General features: G+C 34.0%; 1 protein-coding gene across 3 annotated transcripts in view; it reads left to right on the top strand.

Annotated features, from left to right (window-relative positions):
* Positions 1 to 4,714, top strand: part of LOC129270904 (GTP-binding protein Di-Ras2-like) — an 81,878-nt gene extending 77,164 nt beyond the window's left edge. For all 3 annotated transcript variants that reach the window (XM_064106890.1, XM_064106891.1, XM_054908238.2), the window contains exon 2: positions 125 to 4,714. In XM_064106890.1, coding sequence (XP_063962960.1) covers positions 125 to 754 — 630 coding nt within the window. In that variant the 3' untranslated portion in view covers positions 755 to 4,714. The remainder of the gene's footprint in view (positions 1 to 124) is intronic.
* The last annotated feature ends 11,052 nt before the right edge of the window (positions 4,715 to 15,766 follow it).

Genomic DNA, 15,766 nt, shown 5'->3' with positions numbered 1-15,766 from the left:
AAACTACGAAATGTTTCATGTGAATTTATCATGTATTTTTAGAAAAAAAAAGTTAAGGAGAATATTGCTTCGCTTATATGCTAAATCCTTGTATTCTCTTCTTCTTTTTTGTTCTCTTTAATAGCTTCCTCGTGATCGCAGCATCCGCCTTCGCGTGATGCCCGAGCAGAGCAATGACTACCGAGTCGTGGTCTTCGGCGCTGGTGGCGTCGGTAAAAGTTCTTTGGTGCTCCGATTCGTTCGTGGGACTTTCCGAGAATGTTACATCCCAACCATTGAAGATACCTACAGACAGGTCATCAGCTGCAACAAGAACGTCTGTACTCTCCAGATTACCGACACAACGGGGTCTCATCAATTCCCTGCCATGCAGCGGCTGTCGATCAGCAAGGGTCACGCGTTTATTCTCGTTTATTCCATCACCAGCCGACAGTCCCTTGAAGAACTCAAACCTATCTACGACGTCATACGTGAAATCAAGGGCGACGTGGACGGCATCCCCATAATGCTCGTTGGGAATAAGTGCGATGATCCTAACCGAGAGGTCAGCATCCAAGAAGGCATGGAACAGTCGAAATTTTGGAGCTGCGCCTTCTTGGAGACTTCAGCGAAAACCAATTACAATGTAAAGGAACTCTTCCAGGATCTGCTCCAGCTGGAGAAGAGAAGGAGCATGAGCCTTCACCTCGAGACGAAGAAGACAAAGTCACAGAAAAGGCGTGAGAAGTTGAAGGGGAAATGCACAGTCATGTGATCTTTCATTTTGATGTGACAATCGGGTTTTATATACATTCCTGTCGCCTGGTTGTTGCTTGACTATCACCTGACTGTCACCTGATTGTTGCTTGGTAATCTCGAGACATTCTTGAAACGTGGATACCGTCATGATGTTCGACCTCTAACGCGTCTTGAAGATTTAAAAGGAAGTGGTGCGGCATGTCAAGTAGAGACAGCCCACTACAAGGAAGGGCATGTGCGGTGTCTGCCCACACGCCAAGTCACATGTTGGTTAAGCATGGTTTTACATAAATGTCACCAGTATCCATTGCCACCTTGTCTTGTAAGTGTATACCGTGTGAAACCATGTGATTTTATTCCTTTGGATGTTGACTCTGGTAATACCCACACAAAAAATATAACCTGAAGAGTCCTTGTTCTGACGCTGGCCGTCAAAGATAGATTTAAACAAAAAAATAGAAAAATAAAAAATCGGTTAAAACTGTTTAACAACATGATGTATTAGTAATACAAACCCTGGTTAAAAAAAAGATTATGAGGTCTTTTGCTGAAAATGATAATAATTTCTAAAATGCAGTAAGTCAATGAGGTCCATATAACTTTTGATTATAAATTGATTTAGTGAAAGATATTTGCCAGTATGAGGTTTATCCTGCAAATGGAATAATAAAATTGGTCATTGTGTTTTTTTATATTTGAATAAAAATAGATATTGAATATTAAACTGGTTGGAGTATTCTTTATTTCAACATATTTTCGTCATTTAGATAGTTTTTATCAGACTGGATTTTTAAAAGTCAATATTACTCAAAGTTATGCCCGTAATAGTATACTAACCGTGAAATTTTTCTATATTTCATGTAATGTCTTGATTATCAAGCAGGAGATCACAATTATTTGATAAAGTTAATTACAATACCGATTAAAAAATACTAGTCTATTTTCAGCTTCATAATCTTTCAACTCATTTATTCTCAACGATTGATGGAAAGACAATCTATGAACTGCCCAGTAAAAATCATATCACCAACTTATACTTTAGATTCTTGATCAATATGAAACAAGTAATCTTCTAAATGTCCGTTATATTGAAAACAAAAAAGGTCAGGAAAGGTTAAATAAAATGACCAATCTCCGTGACAAAAAAGAAGCAAGGCAATAGCTACAAGTGTAGCAAAACAGTGTATGATTTATTTCGTGTGTTTAGATATCCAATGCAATACGCAGAGATTTGTCAATTATTAACCAAGTGTGTCGTGTATACTCGCATCTAGATCTTCGTGTTTGTCATATAGTTTTACCTTTAACTGTTTAAACTAATTTACTATGTGTGTAAAACACTGTCAATATACTGTCTTCAATTTATCGATATGAGTGTAGATTTATTTTATTTTTTATCAGGAATCCGTGCTGACATAAATACCGTCGATTCTTTATGCTGCACGCACATTAAAGACTATTTTTTGTAGTTCATCTGTATCAGCTTCAAAGGAATGCTTTCACAAGGAGGTGTATCATGAGAAACGGATGATGGTTTCCATTTTGTATGAACATATTGTCATTTAATTTAAATTTGAAAATCAAGGTAAATGAAGATATACAATTTATATCAAAGCAATGTATTTTATTCATCTAAGTCATAAGATCATATTTTATATATTCATGTTTTTATTCATCTTTATATTTTATCATGTAAATGTCAATCTTAATTTGAAAAACACGTTTATTGTTGCTTTTACTATTACTTTTATTACAATGGAAAAGACGTACTGATTTCTTTTTAATACCTGCATAACCACGATACTCTACCTATACAGCTTGTATGCCCCCAAATCAGAGGCCGCAAACAATAGCAAGTTCGAGTTCTCAATTACGTTTATTTGATTCAGAAAGTAAAAAAAATGCAATTCCAGTGAAAGCATTAGATTAAAAGAACTGCATGGTTGATTTTTTTTTGGGGGGTTGACCAAATTGTGGAGTAATTGTTACCATTGTGTACACAATATTTTTTGCCATAGACTTCACGAGATGGCGAGGTATTTTATCTCGCCAAGTTGATTTCAATAGCCTTATTATGTCGACATAAAGATATATGTTTTCTTACCAAGTTGACTTACAAAGAAATGCGTGGCGACTTGGCGAGAGTCACTATCTCTTATATGTCGACAAAGTCAACGCGACATACGTTATCTTGCCAAGTCTACTTATACACAATTGTATATTAAAATACGATATATGTCATCGACGTATCTTGCCATTTCAGCTTATAATTTTTAACTAAGCAAGATTATTATCTCGCAATGTTGACATACAACTTTGGGGGGCGACTTGTCAAGATAAATAATCTCGCCATGACGACATACAAGTTATTTTAAGTCGACCTCGCAAGATAACATATCTCGCCATTTCGGCGTGTCAATGGTACTTTTAAACTTCGATAAATAAAATAAAGGGCTATTACACTTCAACGTCTAAAGGCAGCGGGTTTTTTTTTCGACTAACGTTGGTTATGGCACGCCGTGTTCATAATCCAAAATATTGATATCAAGAATTACCAGAACAACACATTTGGCATTCCGTATAAGGAAAATGGATTCTTGATATTTTGTGTTAACAAAATGCAATTATTGTTATTTCGAATGGAATGGCGGACATGACAATGAATGAGATTAATTAAAGGGGAAACGGCTGCCCACATATGTCGGCACACGCTGGCTCAAGCTTGTATGAATGACAGACCATAGAACTATAATAGCTCTATGGACAGACCAGTTACTTCTTTATCACTGAATGACATAATTCTGTATTCTTTTTTATTCATTATGTTTGGTAATCAATAATAATGTGATGTCACTTATTATCATGTCACTCAATTTCCATGGATGAGTTATTGATTTAGCTTAAAATTATATATAGGCACCTTATTTCACGCCCATTTTCATTCAATTTACCACAAAGATAGTATACCTATTTTTATCACAGTTTACCTCATCTATTTTTGAGGGGGTGAATATGTAAAACTGTGCAATACCAAAACGTGTTGATTTAAAACGTACTGTTACATCGTGTTCTTTTTTTTTATGTTCGTCTTTCGTTGAATTGATTTTAAGGTATTATCTTGTAGGAAATGTTGTATATATTATACATTAATGATATTTGAGATTTGTTTATTTTGATATACTGTACATTGTTTGAGATTTGTTGAATATTAACATGTGGATGAAGATCCCGAACAGTTGCCATCTGATGATTCCATCACCCGGAGCAGTTATAAAGGAGAAGGACAGAGCCTGCTTTATCTAACTATCTAAATTTGAGAAAAAAACATAGTCTAAGAAAAAAGCTCTATCTTGTCAGCATGACAGGAAAACAGGTTGCTGACATAAATATGACGAGCAGTGACAATGATGGTTAAAATAATGATAATAATGATAATGTTCATAATGATAAGACGTACATTTTTAGCAGGTCAATATGGAAAAATGCTCATATTTCCATTTCTAATTTATTTTCCATCGCTGCTAATTTGATTATAAAATATTTAAATTTGTATTTCGAAAAAATGATATAGTTAATTAAACTTTTGGCCATCAATATTCGTTTATCAGCTGTTTAGTTGCATAAAAATCGAAATATATCTCTTATACTGATGATTGAAATAACAAGTATAAATTAGTATCATGTAAAAGCTAAATAGCATTTGAAATATCTCATATTGCAATATTTGTCCGATGTGATGAAGTTTATTGATTGTTTAAAAATTTGTTTATTTTATGAAATCAAATATGGATGGTGTCGGCATAATTGCAAGGTGATCAAAGATAACAGTTTTATATTATAATTGTAAATAAAATCATAATATTGTTTGCATAAAAAAGAACGAAGAAAGGTGAAAGGCAGATGTTGAGTATTGAATGATGAACTACCAACTATTTCATGTTTGTTATTAAACACTAATAGAATTATTTGAAATTAACATAGTTATATTAAAGGTTTCGCATTTGTGTTTGTACATGACTTTGGGATGCGTCTTTCGTGATCAATGTAGATTTTTCTCTCCGTGACGTGCGGAGGGTTCACAAACACAGTAAATCTATTCAAAATGTCTGTCAAATGACAAAGAGCAGCTAAGAGGTCAATGTCTAAAATTGGTGTACCGAAACAGCAGTTTCGTCCCAAGTTTCAAAGCTGACGAAAAATTGCAAATATGGCCCAGAGTCAAGGACGAAACTGCTGTTTCGATTTACCAATATTTTTGACAAATTTTTCTTGGTTGTTCTCTTTCCTGAACAGCAGTTGACAATACATTTTCTATGTTCTTATACGCCAGGGAGTCAGCTCTGTCGAGCTGGATCGAATGTGAGGGGTATTCTACCGAAGGTGGCATAGGTAAAACCAATGATCAATCTAGGGGCACATCATGTTGCCAGTGCCACGCAAAGGTGCAAAAAGGGAGAAAAAAAAAGCCGGGCAAAATTAAAAAGATAAAAAAGTTTATTCTGAGGAGAAAAGACAAAATAACCACAGACGTCAGAAATTGGAAGGTCGCGAATGTTAGCATTAGCCTCTTTGCTCAAATGTTGAAAGAGTGTAATTTTAGCCCGCCCCGAGATATGCAACTCAGTAAATTTTGACTGTGTAGGTTATACCTCGGTCACATTTGCTCTACGGCGGCCCTACGGCGAGTCGAAAATAGCCGTTTTATTCATTTTTATTCAAACCACCTATATTTAACTGGTACAAATAAAATGTTAAAACGGCTGTTTTCGACTCGCCGTACGGCCGCCGTATAGCAAATGTGACCGAGGTATTAATGAATCTCCTTTTAGAACTTTGGATCAATACTAACTCATAAAATCACAAACGTGCTAGGCATTTACCTGATAGAATTTCTTATAATTTCCTATTTATTATAAACGTATACGGACAAGACATTGGTATTGATGATGGTGATGATGATGATTATGATTATGATAGTTATGATGACGGTGATGCTTATGATGACGATGTTAGATAATGATGATGATGATCATCATGACTGTAATTATGATGGTGATGATGATAATGATCGGTGAGGACGAAGATGACAGCTATGATTAAAAAGGTTGTTATCAAGACATCAACCATTCTCCTGAATAAGTAGTCCTCATTTTCATTACGGTTTCATATTTAGTAGTTAAAGCTTGACACCCCTTTATAAAAATTAACCCTTAATGTGCTAAAGGGGCACTGAGTTTCCATACCAAAAGACGAAAAAATTGAAATATTAGCAATATTTTAATCAATCTCAGACGTTTTCTATTCTTTGTCTTAAGTAAATCTTGCCACTGAATATCTTAATAGAATGTAACAAAGTTTATTGTATGTATTACTAGTATTTTAATTCATTAACAATAAACATAAATGAAACAAAAGGCAGAAAATATAGAATTTTTAAAATAAAAATTATCAACAATAATACTAATATAGGGTATTTTTATAGCGCATAATGTCCATCTTTTTAATAACTTAAGGCGTTCCTTGCAATGTAGTATTACACCGGCTAAGCTAGGCTTCAGATTCTGGAACTTTTTTTGAGAAAGTACTACCTGCTTCCTACCCATTCACTTCACCTGCGTGAAGTGAATAACATTGTGGAACAATCTCTTGCTGAAGGAATTGCTCCATGTCTTGGATTCGAACCCACGACCCTCTGTTTCAAAGTCCGGAGACTAATCAATTGGACCACAACGCTCCTTATCAATGTTTTTTCTATTATTATCATTATTATTGTTATTATTTAAATTAGATCTTTAAAGGTATGGTCCAGGCTAGAGATATCTATATATCAATAAATAAAGTAAAATTCAAGAGCAAAATGCTGAAAATTTGACTAAAATCGGATAACAAATAGTTATTTAATTTTAAAGATTTGCATTACTCCCGTGAAACAGTTCTAGGCATGTCTTTATGAATATTCATTAAGTGTGCTGATAATGTTATATCCCCACTAGTTCTTTTGTATTTCATTATATGCAATTAGGTTTATTCAAAAATGTTCTACCAAGAACTAAAACAATTGGATTGACAACTAATTAAGTGCATTACTTTCTTATTGCCGCAACCTATTTCGTCATAATATCATTTATACATGTATAAAAAAGTGAAACATTTATGATTTCATGTAATAACATAAGAAAAGGGAAAGTGGGGATGTGACATCATCAGCCCACTTAATGAATATTCATGACGATGTGCATATAACTGTTCTCACAAATTATTGATAAACTTTAAAATTCAATAACTTCATTATTTGTTATCCGATTTTGATGAAATTTTCAGCATTTTATCTACTTATTTAGATATTAATATTTTCAGCCCGTACGACCGCTTTGAAGTCATGAAGATCATGTATACGATTTTTTTCGAGTGTATGTGAGATATGTATAGGCCTTGGTAACTTTATTTCGATATATATACCTTAAACCAACGAAAAGCAATTAATCCATTATGATATTGTCGAGGGATAAACCATAATTTTATAGCTACGTTAATGAGAGGTGCATTCCTTGTACGCATTCAGTGCAAAAATCTTGTTCTTTAGTAAAGCCCATTGATAATAGAGCTGGTATTAGTATGCTTGAGTGAATTCCTGTGAAGGAGACAGGCTTGTTGAAGTGTATTTGGAGAATAGCTTGAGGAAGGGTATAAGGGGTGACCAATGTTCGACAGTTGCTTCGAGCCAGGAGAGCTTGTCATTAAGGCATGCATGGACATATTTTGTTCCATGCCTATTTCTATTAATATAGCCTTCTTTTAACAAGATTTTGACCTGTCACTGAATTGTGTGGACAAGCGAATCCTGTAGTTGGAGTTGGACTTTCTCATCCAGTGAGGAACTGTAAGCAGGTAAGTAGAACATTTAATGCGTTTTCTTTTGTCTGAATGATGTTTATAGACCAATGTCATTGTTGTTTGATTTTTGGGGGGGTAATTTCTAACTGGGGGCTTCAAGTAAGCCTAACAGAAGACAATATATGCACTGACCTAGCAACGCATGCACCTGGTTTATTGCATAATCCATTGAATGTGCTTTCGTTGTTCTTTGGAAACCCGCAGTTATGGCGGTCAAAAGTTACAGAGGTATGAATTCGAATTCATCTGTACTGTAACTATGATGTAATCTAATTTACCAATGAACAATTTTCGGTCTTGGGTTTATTAAAAAAAATTATGAAACTGTAAATATTGTGTAATATTTCTTTCCTCATGTGATTTCAGATTTAAATTAAACGTTCAGCATGATAGTTGTTAATTGAACTATACTTGTCTTTCAATTTTAAACAATATTCATGAAAGAAAAACATGTTCGAATTGATAATTAAGACTGGTAGTTGATTTTACGTCTATGTTTTCAGGTATGGACAGTGCGACTTTTGTTTTTTAGCGGTAAACTTTTTTTTCTTAGAGATTTTTGCACATGTTAAATATGATTTTTATCCCCGCTCCCCCATTAATTTAAGGTCTCTTTGTCATTCATTCAATTGCGATACTTCATTTTGTACGATACCGTTTCTTTAAATGATATTACATGACTTGTGTAATGAGTTCAAGTAATTTCTTCGAATTATTTTTACAACTGTGACTTTGTGAACTCTTTTGTATAAATTTGATTTGAGGGAAAAACAATAAAACATCTTTTTTTTTTTTACCAATACCTTTTTGGCGGACAGAGTTTGTTTCGCCGGTGTGGCCGGGCATCAGAATTTATCATCCCAACAACATGTAGGTGTTGGATTCATTATGTGATATAGCCTATCACACGTGACCTGAATTAATTTTAATTTGTTCCTTTTCTTTATGGAAACCAAGTATCATGTACATCGGCATGATTAGTGGGAGGGGATTTAAATTTCTAAGAATTTATGCTAAAAACATTTAGTCCGTATTAACAGTTCTAATTTCACTTTGCCACTTCCTTCTTAACCCTAATTAGACTGGGCTAATTTGACGCCCCCACCCCCATGATCTCGGCCGTCGATTGTGCGATCACGACGGAAATTGGCAAGCTCTTTACCCTCGGCACAATCTACAAAACTATAAGATCAAATTCTTCGAAAAATCTCATTGCTAATTAATTATGCTAATTCATGTGTAAAATCAAAAGTTTGCTCTAATTAACTATTAAAGTAATCCCCCTAAAATGCTATTTTTAACGGACTTTTTATAGGAATCTGATCAAATGTACTTTTAAAAAATGTCAACATCACATATTTTCTATGTATTTTACTGTTTTCTAAATTTCTTATGAATTTCTTATTTTTTTTCAAAGGAAATTGTCTTGGACTTTATTTTGACGATAAACAATATAAAATTCATTAATTTTAATTAGTAAAAGGAAAATAATAAAATATTTATGAAGTTTGGCTAAAATCATTATTTGCATTTGATTTGTACACGAATTCACGTTTTAAAGCAATTTGGGGTCTACATGCACTTACGAAATGTCTTGTAATTTCAAAACCATGTACCCAGGGTCGCAGATAGGTCTCAAAAGTTATACGAGACTTGAAAGTAAATATTCAGCGAGCGAAGCGGTCAAAAAAATTTGCGCGACGGATTTATCACGAAAAATATTGAGGGGGCTGAACCCCCCCCCCCCCCCGTTTTATTAGGGTTAAGACTGAAGACTGATACATGTTTTCAAAACACTGAAAATTTCATTAAAATCGGATGTGAAATAATAAAGTTATGGCATTTTTAAGTTTCGCTTAAATTCACAAAACAGTTACATACACATCCCGGTCGGACTGCAAATGAGGGAGTTGATGACATCAGTCACTCACTATTTCTTTTGTATTTTATTTTTTGAAATATTCTATTTCTTTTTAATCATTGTCCTGTGAAACAAGGTTTTATTCCTCCTTGAACATGTGGAATTACCATTGTTTAAGATTTAATGGTTCAGTGAAGTTGGTCCTTATTGTCAAATCTGTAAAAATTGAAATATTGTATAATTAAAAAAATTAAAAACAAAAGAAATAGTGAGTGAGGGATATCATCGATTCTCTCATGTGCATATTGTTTATATAACTATTTTCTGAAAAATAAGCAAAACTTTAAAATGCCATAACTTTCTTATTTTACATCCGATTTAGATGAAATTTTCAGCATTATTCTTGTCTGATTTTTGTCTATTGAATTAAATCAACGTTTTTCTGAGGTGGACTTGACCTTTAACAATATAATCTAAGGCTCGGTCAGTGGGGGAACCAGGGAAATAGCCGGCCCGTGCCCCCAGCCTTTTGGGAGCAATAATATTTTTTTTAATTTAAATATACCATTTTTATTCAAGTATGCCCCCCTCCCCTGGAAAGTGAGGACCCTTTTTTTTCTTTCTTGTCAGATTTTCCGAAGACGAAATGACCTTCAATTTTTGGTGAAAACCTTTTTCTTTTTTTTTCATCGGGGAAATGTGCCCCCCCCCCCCTTGGAAAATCCTGGATCCGCCCCTGGGCCCAGTGGTATGAAAACTCTGATATAAAAAGCAAAATCAGAGTGATCATTTTCATTTGCAAAAAATCACTGAGTTGGTGATTATCAAAAACAGTACAAAAAATAATGAGTTTTGCCGAAAATCAATTATAGAACAAAATACTGTGCATGGTTATGGATTTGTAATATCTTTAAAACATCTCAAGCAGATCTGTATTTTATGTAATATAAATTACATAAGGTTCTATTTGTCGGATAATGAGAAAGATTTTCCTCTCTATTTGATGCTTTAACCAAATAGATAATTTTCATGCACCCCTGTATGAAATTTAAAAACACAGAGTTGAACTCCTCAATTGCCCTTATAACATTATCATTTTTTTATTTGTTTATTATTATTATTTTTTTGTTACACAAGTCATGTCGTAACAACACCATTTTATATTTTATACAACACTTAACTTTATACATCACAGTAGTTGTTAACCAAACATGCTTTGAATGTTTATATTGAATAGGCCTACCAAAAAATCGAAACTTTGTTGATTAAGAATTTTAACATTTGGTTAAACTATTAAACAAGTAATGAAAAACTAAATTATAGTAGACAACGTTTCACATGTATAGAAGCTCTTAAATCTAATCTGTATTCAAGATTAATTATAAAAGAGTTTGGCACTCGGCACTGTCGGGGATAAATTATGATGATATATTATTCAACTGGTAAACACTAATAAACAGCGATAATCATCGCTGTCCTCTGATGCGATGGGTCAGGATTTTGACTGTCAAGTCATGATTCATAGCTGGCGCTACACAAGCTGAATCTGTGGCTAAGACACATGCAAATTCCGTTTTAATGTAACCATGATAGGAAATTACTTCAAAGACATGAAACGAAAAAGATTTATATCTTCTATATTATTCTTCATATGAGGTGTAAGACAATTTATCTGGTGTTTGTATATTAATTATTTGGCTGTTTATTCATTTTATTCATTTCATACTTTTCTTTACCATTCAATTCTTCTTTCGTTAACCATTCCTTCTATTCTCTTATTTGTTTCTTGTAACACACATTTACTGAAATTATGTTTGATCATATAAATATAGTTCTTAACATGGTAGTCAGAATATGTATTTGTCTGGAATCAAAATTTTTTTTTTTTAATTACTTAATAATAATTTTGATAAATTTTATATCATTTGTAATAACTTTAAGAACTTTATATTAGTTTTAAAAACTTAGACAATGCAATTTTTCAGATCTTGAATCTAAAATCTTATGTCTTTATTTAACATTTCATTCACTTATTCTCGAACATTGAAACAAGAGAAGTGACCGGCAATAATAATTCCTTATTAAATTTCCATTCAACACAATTCAAGGTAATATGAATCAAATTAATTTGAATAAGGCTAAAAACACACACAAAAATAGATAGTAAAAGACATGATAATTTTACATAACGATATCGAACGCATGATATGAAACCTGGAAAATCATAAAATAAAATTGCAAGACATATCAAACACACGGATGTTATGATGAATACTAGTATTGTTGCAGTAATTAGTTCTTCAATGAAAAAGTCTGTCATAAAAGGTTAACAGGTCAATTCTCACTATATCATCATAGATCTAGTTCTGGTACATTTACAAAAACTGAATTTTGAGAAGTCGTGAAATCTAAGCTGAAAAACGATCAAACTAAAGATGGCCCATAAGACAAGCACATGTAGGACAATGCATTGTTATTGTTTGAAAAAATACCCGGCATCCGTCGGGAAGTCAGTGCTTATAGTGCTAATTTGTCAGCAATTACACAATTTCTTCCTAAAACACTATATTTATTATCATGGCGACACTTGGGCGGACATTTTTTTTCTTTCAGTACGAAATAATTTTTACAGTGCGTCCCAAAAAAAACTATACACTTTTGAAATGTCTGCCAAATAAAAAAAAATATATTACTTTGGGGGAAAGACTTATATAAATCCCTCAAAAAAAGTTTGGAAATCTGTGTTTGGCCATTAATTTCTCCCAACTCCCAATTTTACACAATGCATATTTTACATCATTAAAGAGATCATTTAATTCTCTTTAAAGTGATACCATGCTTGTTATGATCATGCCATCACAAAAAGAGCAGGATTCAAAAGTGTTGGATGAGGTCTGAATTGAAAAGCTGCAAAACGAGCAAAAAAAGTTTGGAAATCTGAGTTTGGCCATTTATTTCTCCCAATTTCCAATTTTACACAATGCATATTTGATATCATTCAAAAGATCATTTGATTCTCTTTAAAGTGATACCATGCTTGTTATGATCATGCCATCACAAAAAGAGCAGGATTCAAAAGTGTTGGATGAGGTCTGAATTGAAAAGCTGCAAAACGAGCAAAAAAAAGTTTGGAAATCTGAGTTTGGCCATTTATTTCTCCCAATTTCCAATTTTACACAATGCATATTTGATATCATTCAAAAGATCATTTGATTCTCTCAAAAATGATACTATGCTTGTCATGATCATGCCATCACGAAAAGAGCAGGATTCAAAAGTGTTGGATGAGGTCTGAATTGAAAAGCTGCAAAACGAGCAGAAATAGTCATGAAGGGTCAATACAGAACATGATTCTTTTGTCTGTGTCAATAGAGATGAAAATCCATTCAAGTCAAGCCCCTGCTTCCGTAGTGATGGTTCTGTGAGATAACATGGTTTGAGTCGTGGTTTGAAATACCCATGCATGTTTGTTTGTTATGTGTTTGCTTGTGCAGAGGTGTGTTTGATTCCATGTTAATGTTGATGTTAAGGTGCATGAAAATAATTAAAAGAAACCGCTGATAAACTCAATCATCACCACGGAAAAAACAACAGTGACTATCAATATTGTGTCATTTTGCAGCTTTTGAAATTTGACCTTGCCCCACATTTCAAGGCACTGCATCTCTATGTGACCCATAATCATATCATGTAGGGTATCATTTTAAAGCAAATTAAATGTTCTATTCATTAATATTAATTACTCATTGATATTTACTAAAACCGAGGAGGGATTATCGATCAAAGTCAGATTTCCAAACTTTTTTGAGGAGTTTATATATGGAAAGCCAATAAAGTCAACTTTCAAATGACATCAAAAATTTGGAAATTTATTCATGCTTGAGCGAGCACTGCCCACTGACACAAAAGGTATGAAAATTAGGCTTGGCCGGAATTAGCCTTCCAATTTCTTTCAGGTTGTTTGTTTGGTACTTGCAAAGTTGAGGGTTTTGTGATGAATTAATGATCAGTTTGTTGTTTGAGAAGATTCATGCGTTATTAAATTTAAATTTAATGCATGAGTGATCATGAATTGCAATTTTTAGTACAGCATTTTGACTTTATCATGTGGATCTCAGCAATGTGTTCATGAGAGTCGGGAGAATAGGCGGTAAGATAGGACTTAAGTAGGTGAAGTACGTTGATGGTATAAAGGTCAACAGCACATTTAGCAACCCCTCCCTCCATCTCTACCCCCCTCCCCCACTTCTCTCATCCTGAGAGACTAAGCTCGGCTAGACTGGGCAGGAATTAGCCTTACAGTTTTTTGAGTGGTTAGTCCTTTGGAATTTGCAAGGTTGGTTTCTTAGTCAAATTTCATGAGTTAGTAAATTGAAATTTAATGCATGAGTGAACAGGAATTGTAATTTTAGTGTAGCATATTCATCTTGTGGACCTCAGCAGTGTGTTCGTGAGAGTCAGAGTAAGGTGATGGTACCTGTAACAAGCAAGAGTGCGAGATATGGTAAGACTTGGTTAAAGGTCATTCCTCTTGTTTTTGTCCTTTTTACAAATTAAAAGTCATATAACCCCCCCCCCCCCCTCCACCTCCATTTCCCAGGCTCCCCCTCTCTGTCTCTCTCTGTTTCACTTCCCGGATTGTAGCCTATTCAAATCTTAACTGCCAAGTGACCGGTGGCTGGTTTTTTTTCATTGAATGATTACCAAGAAATGTACTGATTATGATAATTTATGAAATAATTTATTGAAAAAACGGAATGTTTGGTTGATCACATTGCACATTGAATGAGTTGATTTACATCTTATTTTTATATTTTAAATCTAGCACATGAAATCTCTTCATAACACATACAGGAAAAGCTCTTAGTCATTCTTTTATACATTGGGAAAGAATTTCATATGTGAAAAAAATATAACGACTAAAACAATAACATACCCGTACATGTATAACCTGGGAGTTTAATTGTCGTTATTCATACTAACTCGGAACTGTTGCGTTCAAAACTCATTTCTCGAATTATGATTCCTAAAATTAAAAAGAATCATTTGTTAGTTATAAAATTCCTTCAAAGATAATTGACAAATTTTACGTCATCATGCATTTATTATCTGTCATTAGCCAATACACACTTACCTTACCTTACTTTTAAAAAAATCTTTCTAAAGCTTTCTTCCTCAATAATAATAATAATAATAATCCGTTTTTTATATAGCGCTTAATACATCGGAACGACGTGTCTAAGCGCTTTACAGATATCTTATTACCCCGGTCATCGGATTCAATCAGTCATCCCCGCACACAATGTGTGCACATCCTCCACTCCCTGGGGAGTATTCCAGTCAGTCGCCGGTGAGGCGCATACAGTACTGGACAAGCTACAATGACTTTCACATCCTACCGGGTACCCATTTAGCACCTGGGTCGAGAGTGGCAAAGTGTGGATTAACGCCTTGCCAAAGGACGCCAGACCGCGGTGGGATTCGAACACACGACCCTCTGTTTACAAGGTGAGAGTCAGAACCACTACACCACGGCTCCTCCACCTCCTCAATACCCTCCATTTTCATCTCTTACCAATACTATAGTTTTCTCTTTTCTTAAGACTCTGCCTCGTGTGATAAACTGAACTTGTTTAACTATTCATTGTAATATATTACACATAAATTCAAGATGTCACCTTTGTAATTTAAAAAGCACGAATAGGCTCTCGTCAAGATAATGTAATACATTTGCTTATACTGTTTCAAAGTCTTAATTTGCCTGAATTAGTTTTAACTCAAAGAGGCATACATGTGGGTCAATTTAGGTTCTATTAGAAAAAATTAGATAGAAATGAAGCTGTAATTTATCTATGACAATGCGGGGTGCAAGATAGACTACGAACGTAGATTGAGATGATACAGATATTGAATATTGATTAGTCTCAATTGCGTTCTCTTCCATCACAAATGCCAACACGTTATCATAACCAGAGAACATAGGTCAATTATTAATGAAATCAATGCTCATTACGAAAAGTGAAGCATATTCAAAGGCTAACAAAATTGGAAATTATTCAAATGTGTGTATTATAATTAACGAAAATCGAGAACCCGATGTTTAACAGTAGATTTATCTCCTTTGCTGCCACCATACGTCCGATGAAGATAGCAAATAGCTAGGCCATATACCCGTTTTACCATACACCTCTTTGCCCGTTATGCCTACTGCGTATAGTGTACGCCACGTCCCTTCAGAAACACACCCATCTTCAAATGCATATACACACGATG

Source organism: Lytechinus pictus, chromosome 11, assembly GCF_037042905.1.
Source record: "Lytechinus pictus isolate F3 Inbred chromosome 11, Lp3.0, whole genome shotgun sequence".
In the NCBI taxonomy this organism is placed as follows: Eukaryota; Metazoa; Echinodermata; class Echinoidea; order Temnopleuroida; family Toxopneustidae; genus Lytechinus; species Lytechinus pictus.
Note: the sequence above shows the minus strand (reverse complement) of the source record. Positions and strands in the feature narration are given on the sequence as shown.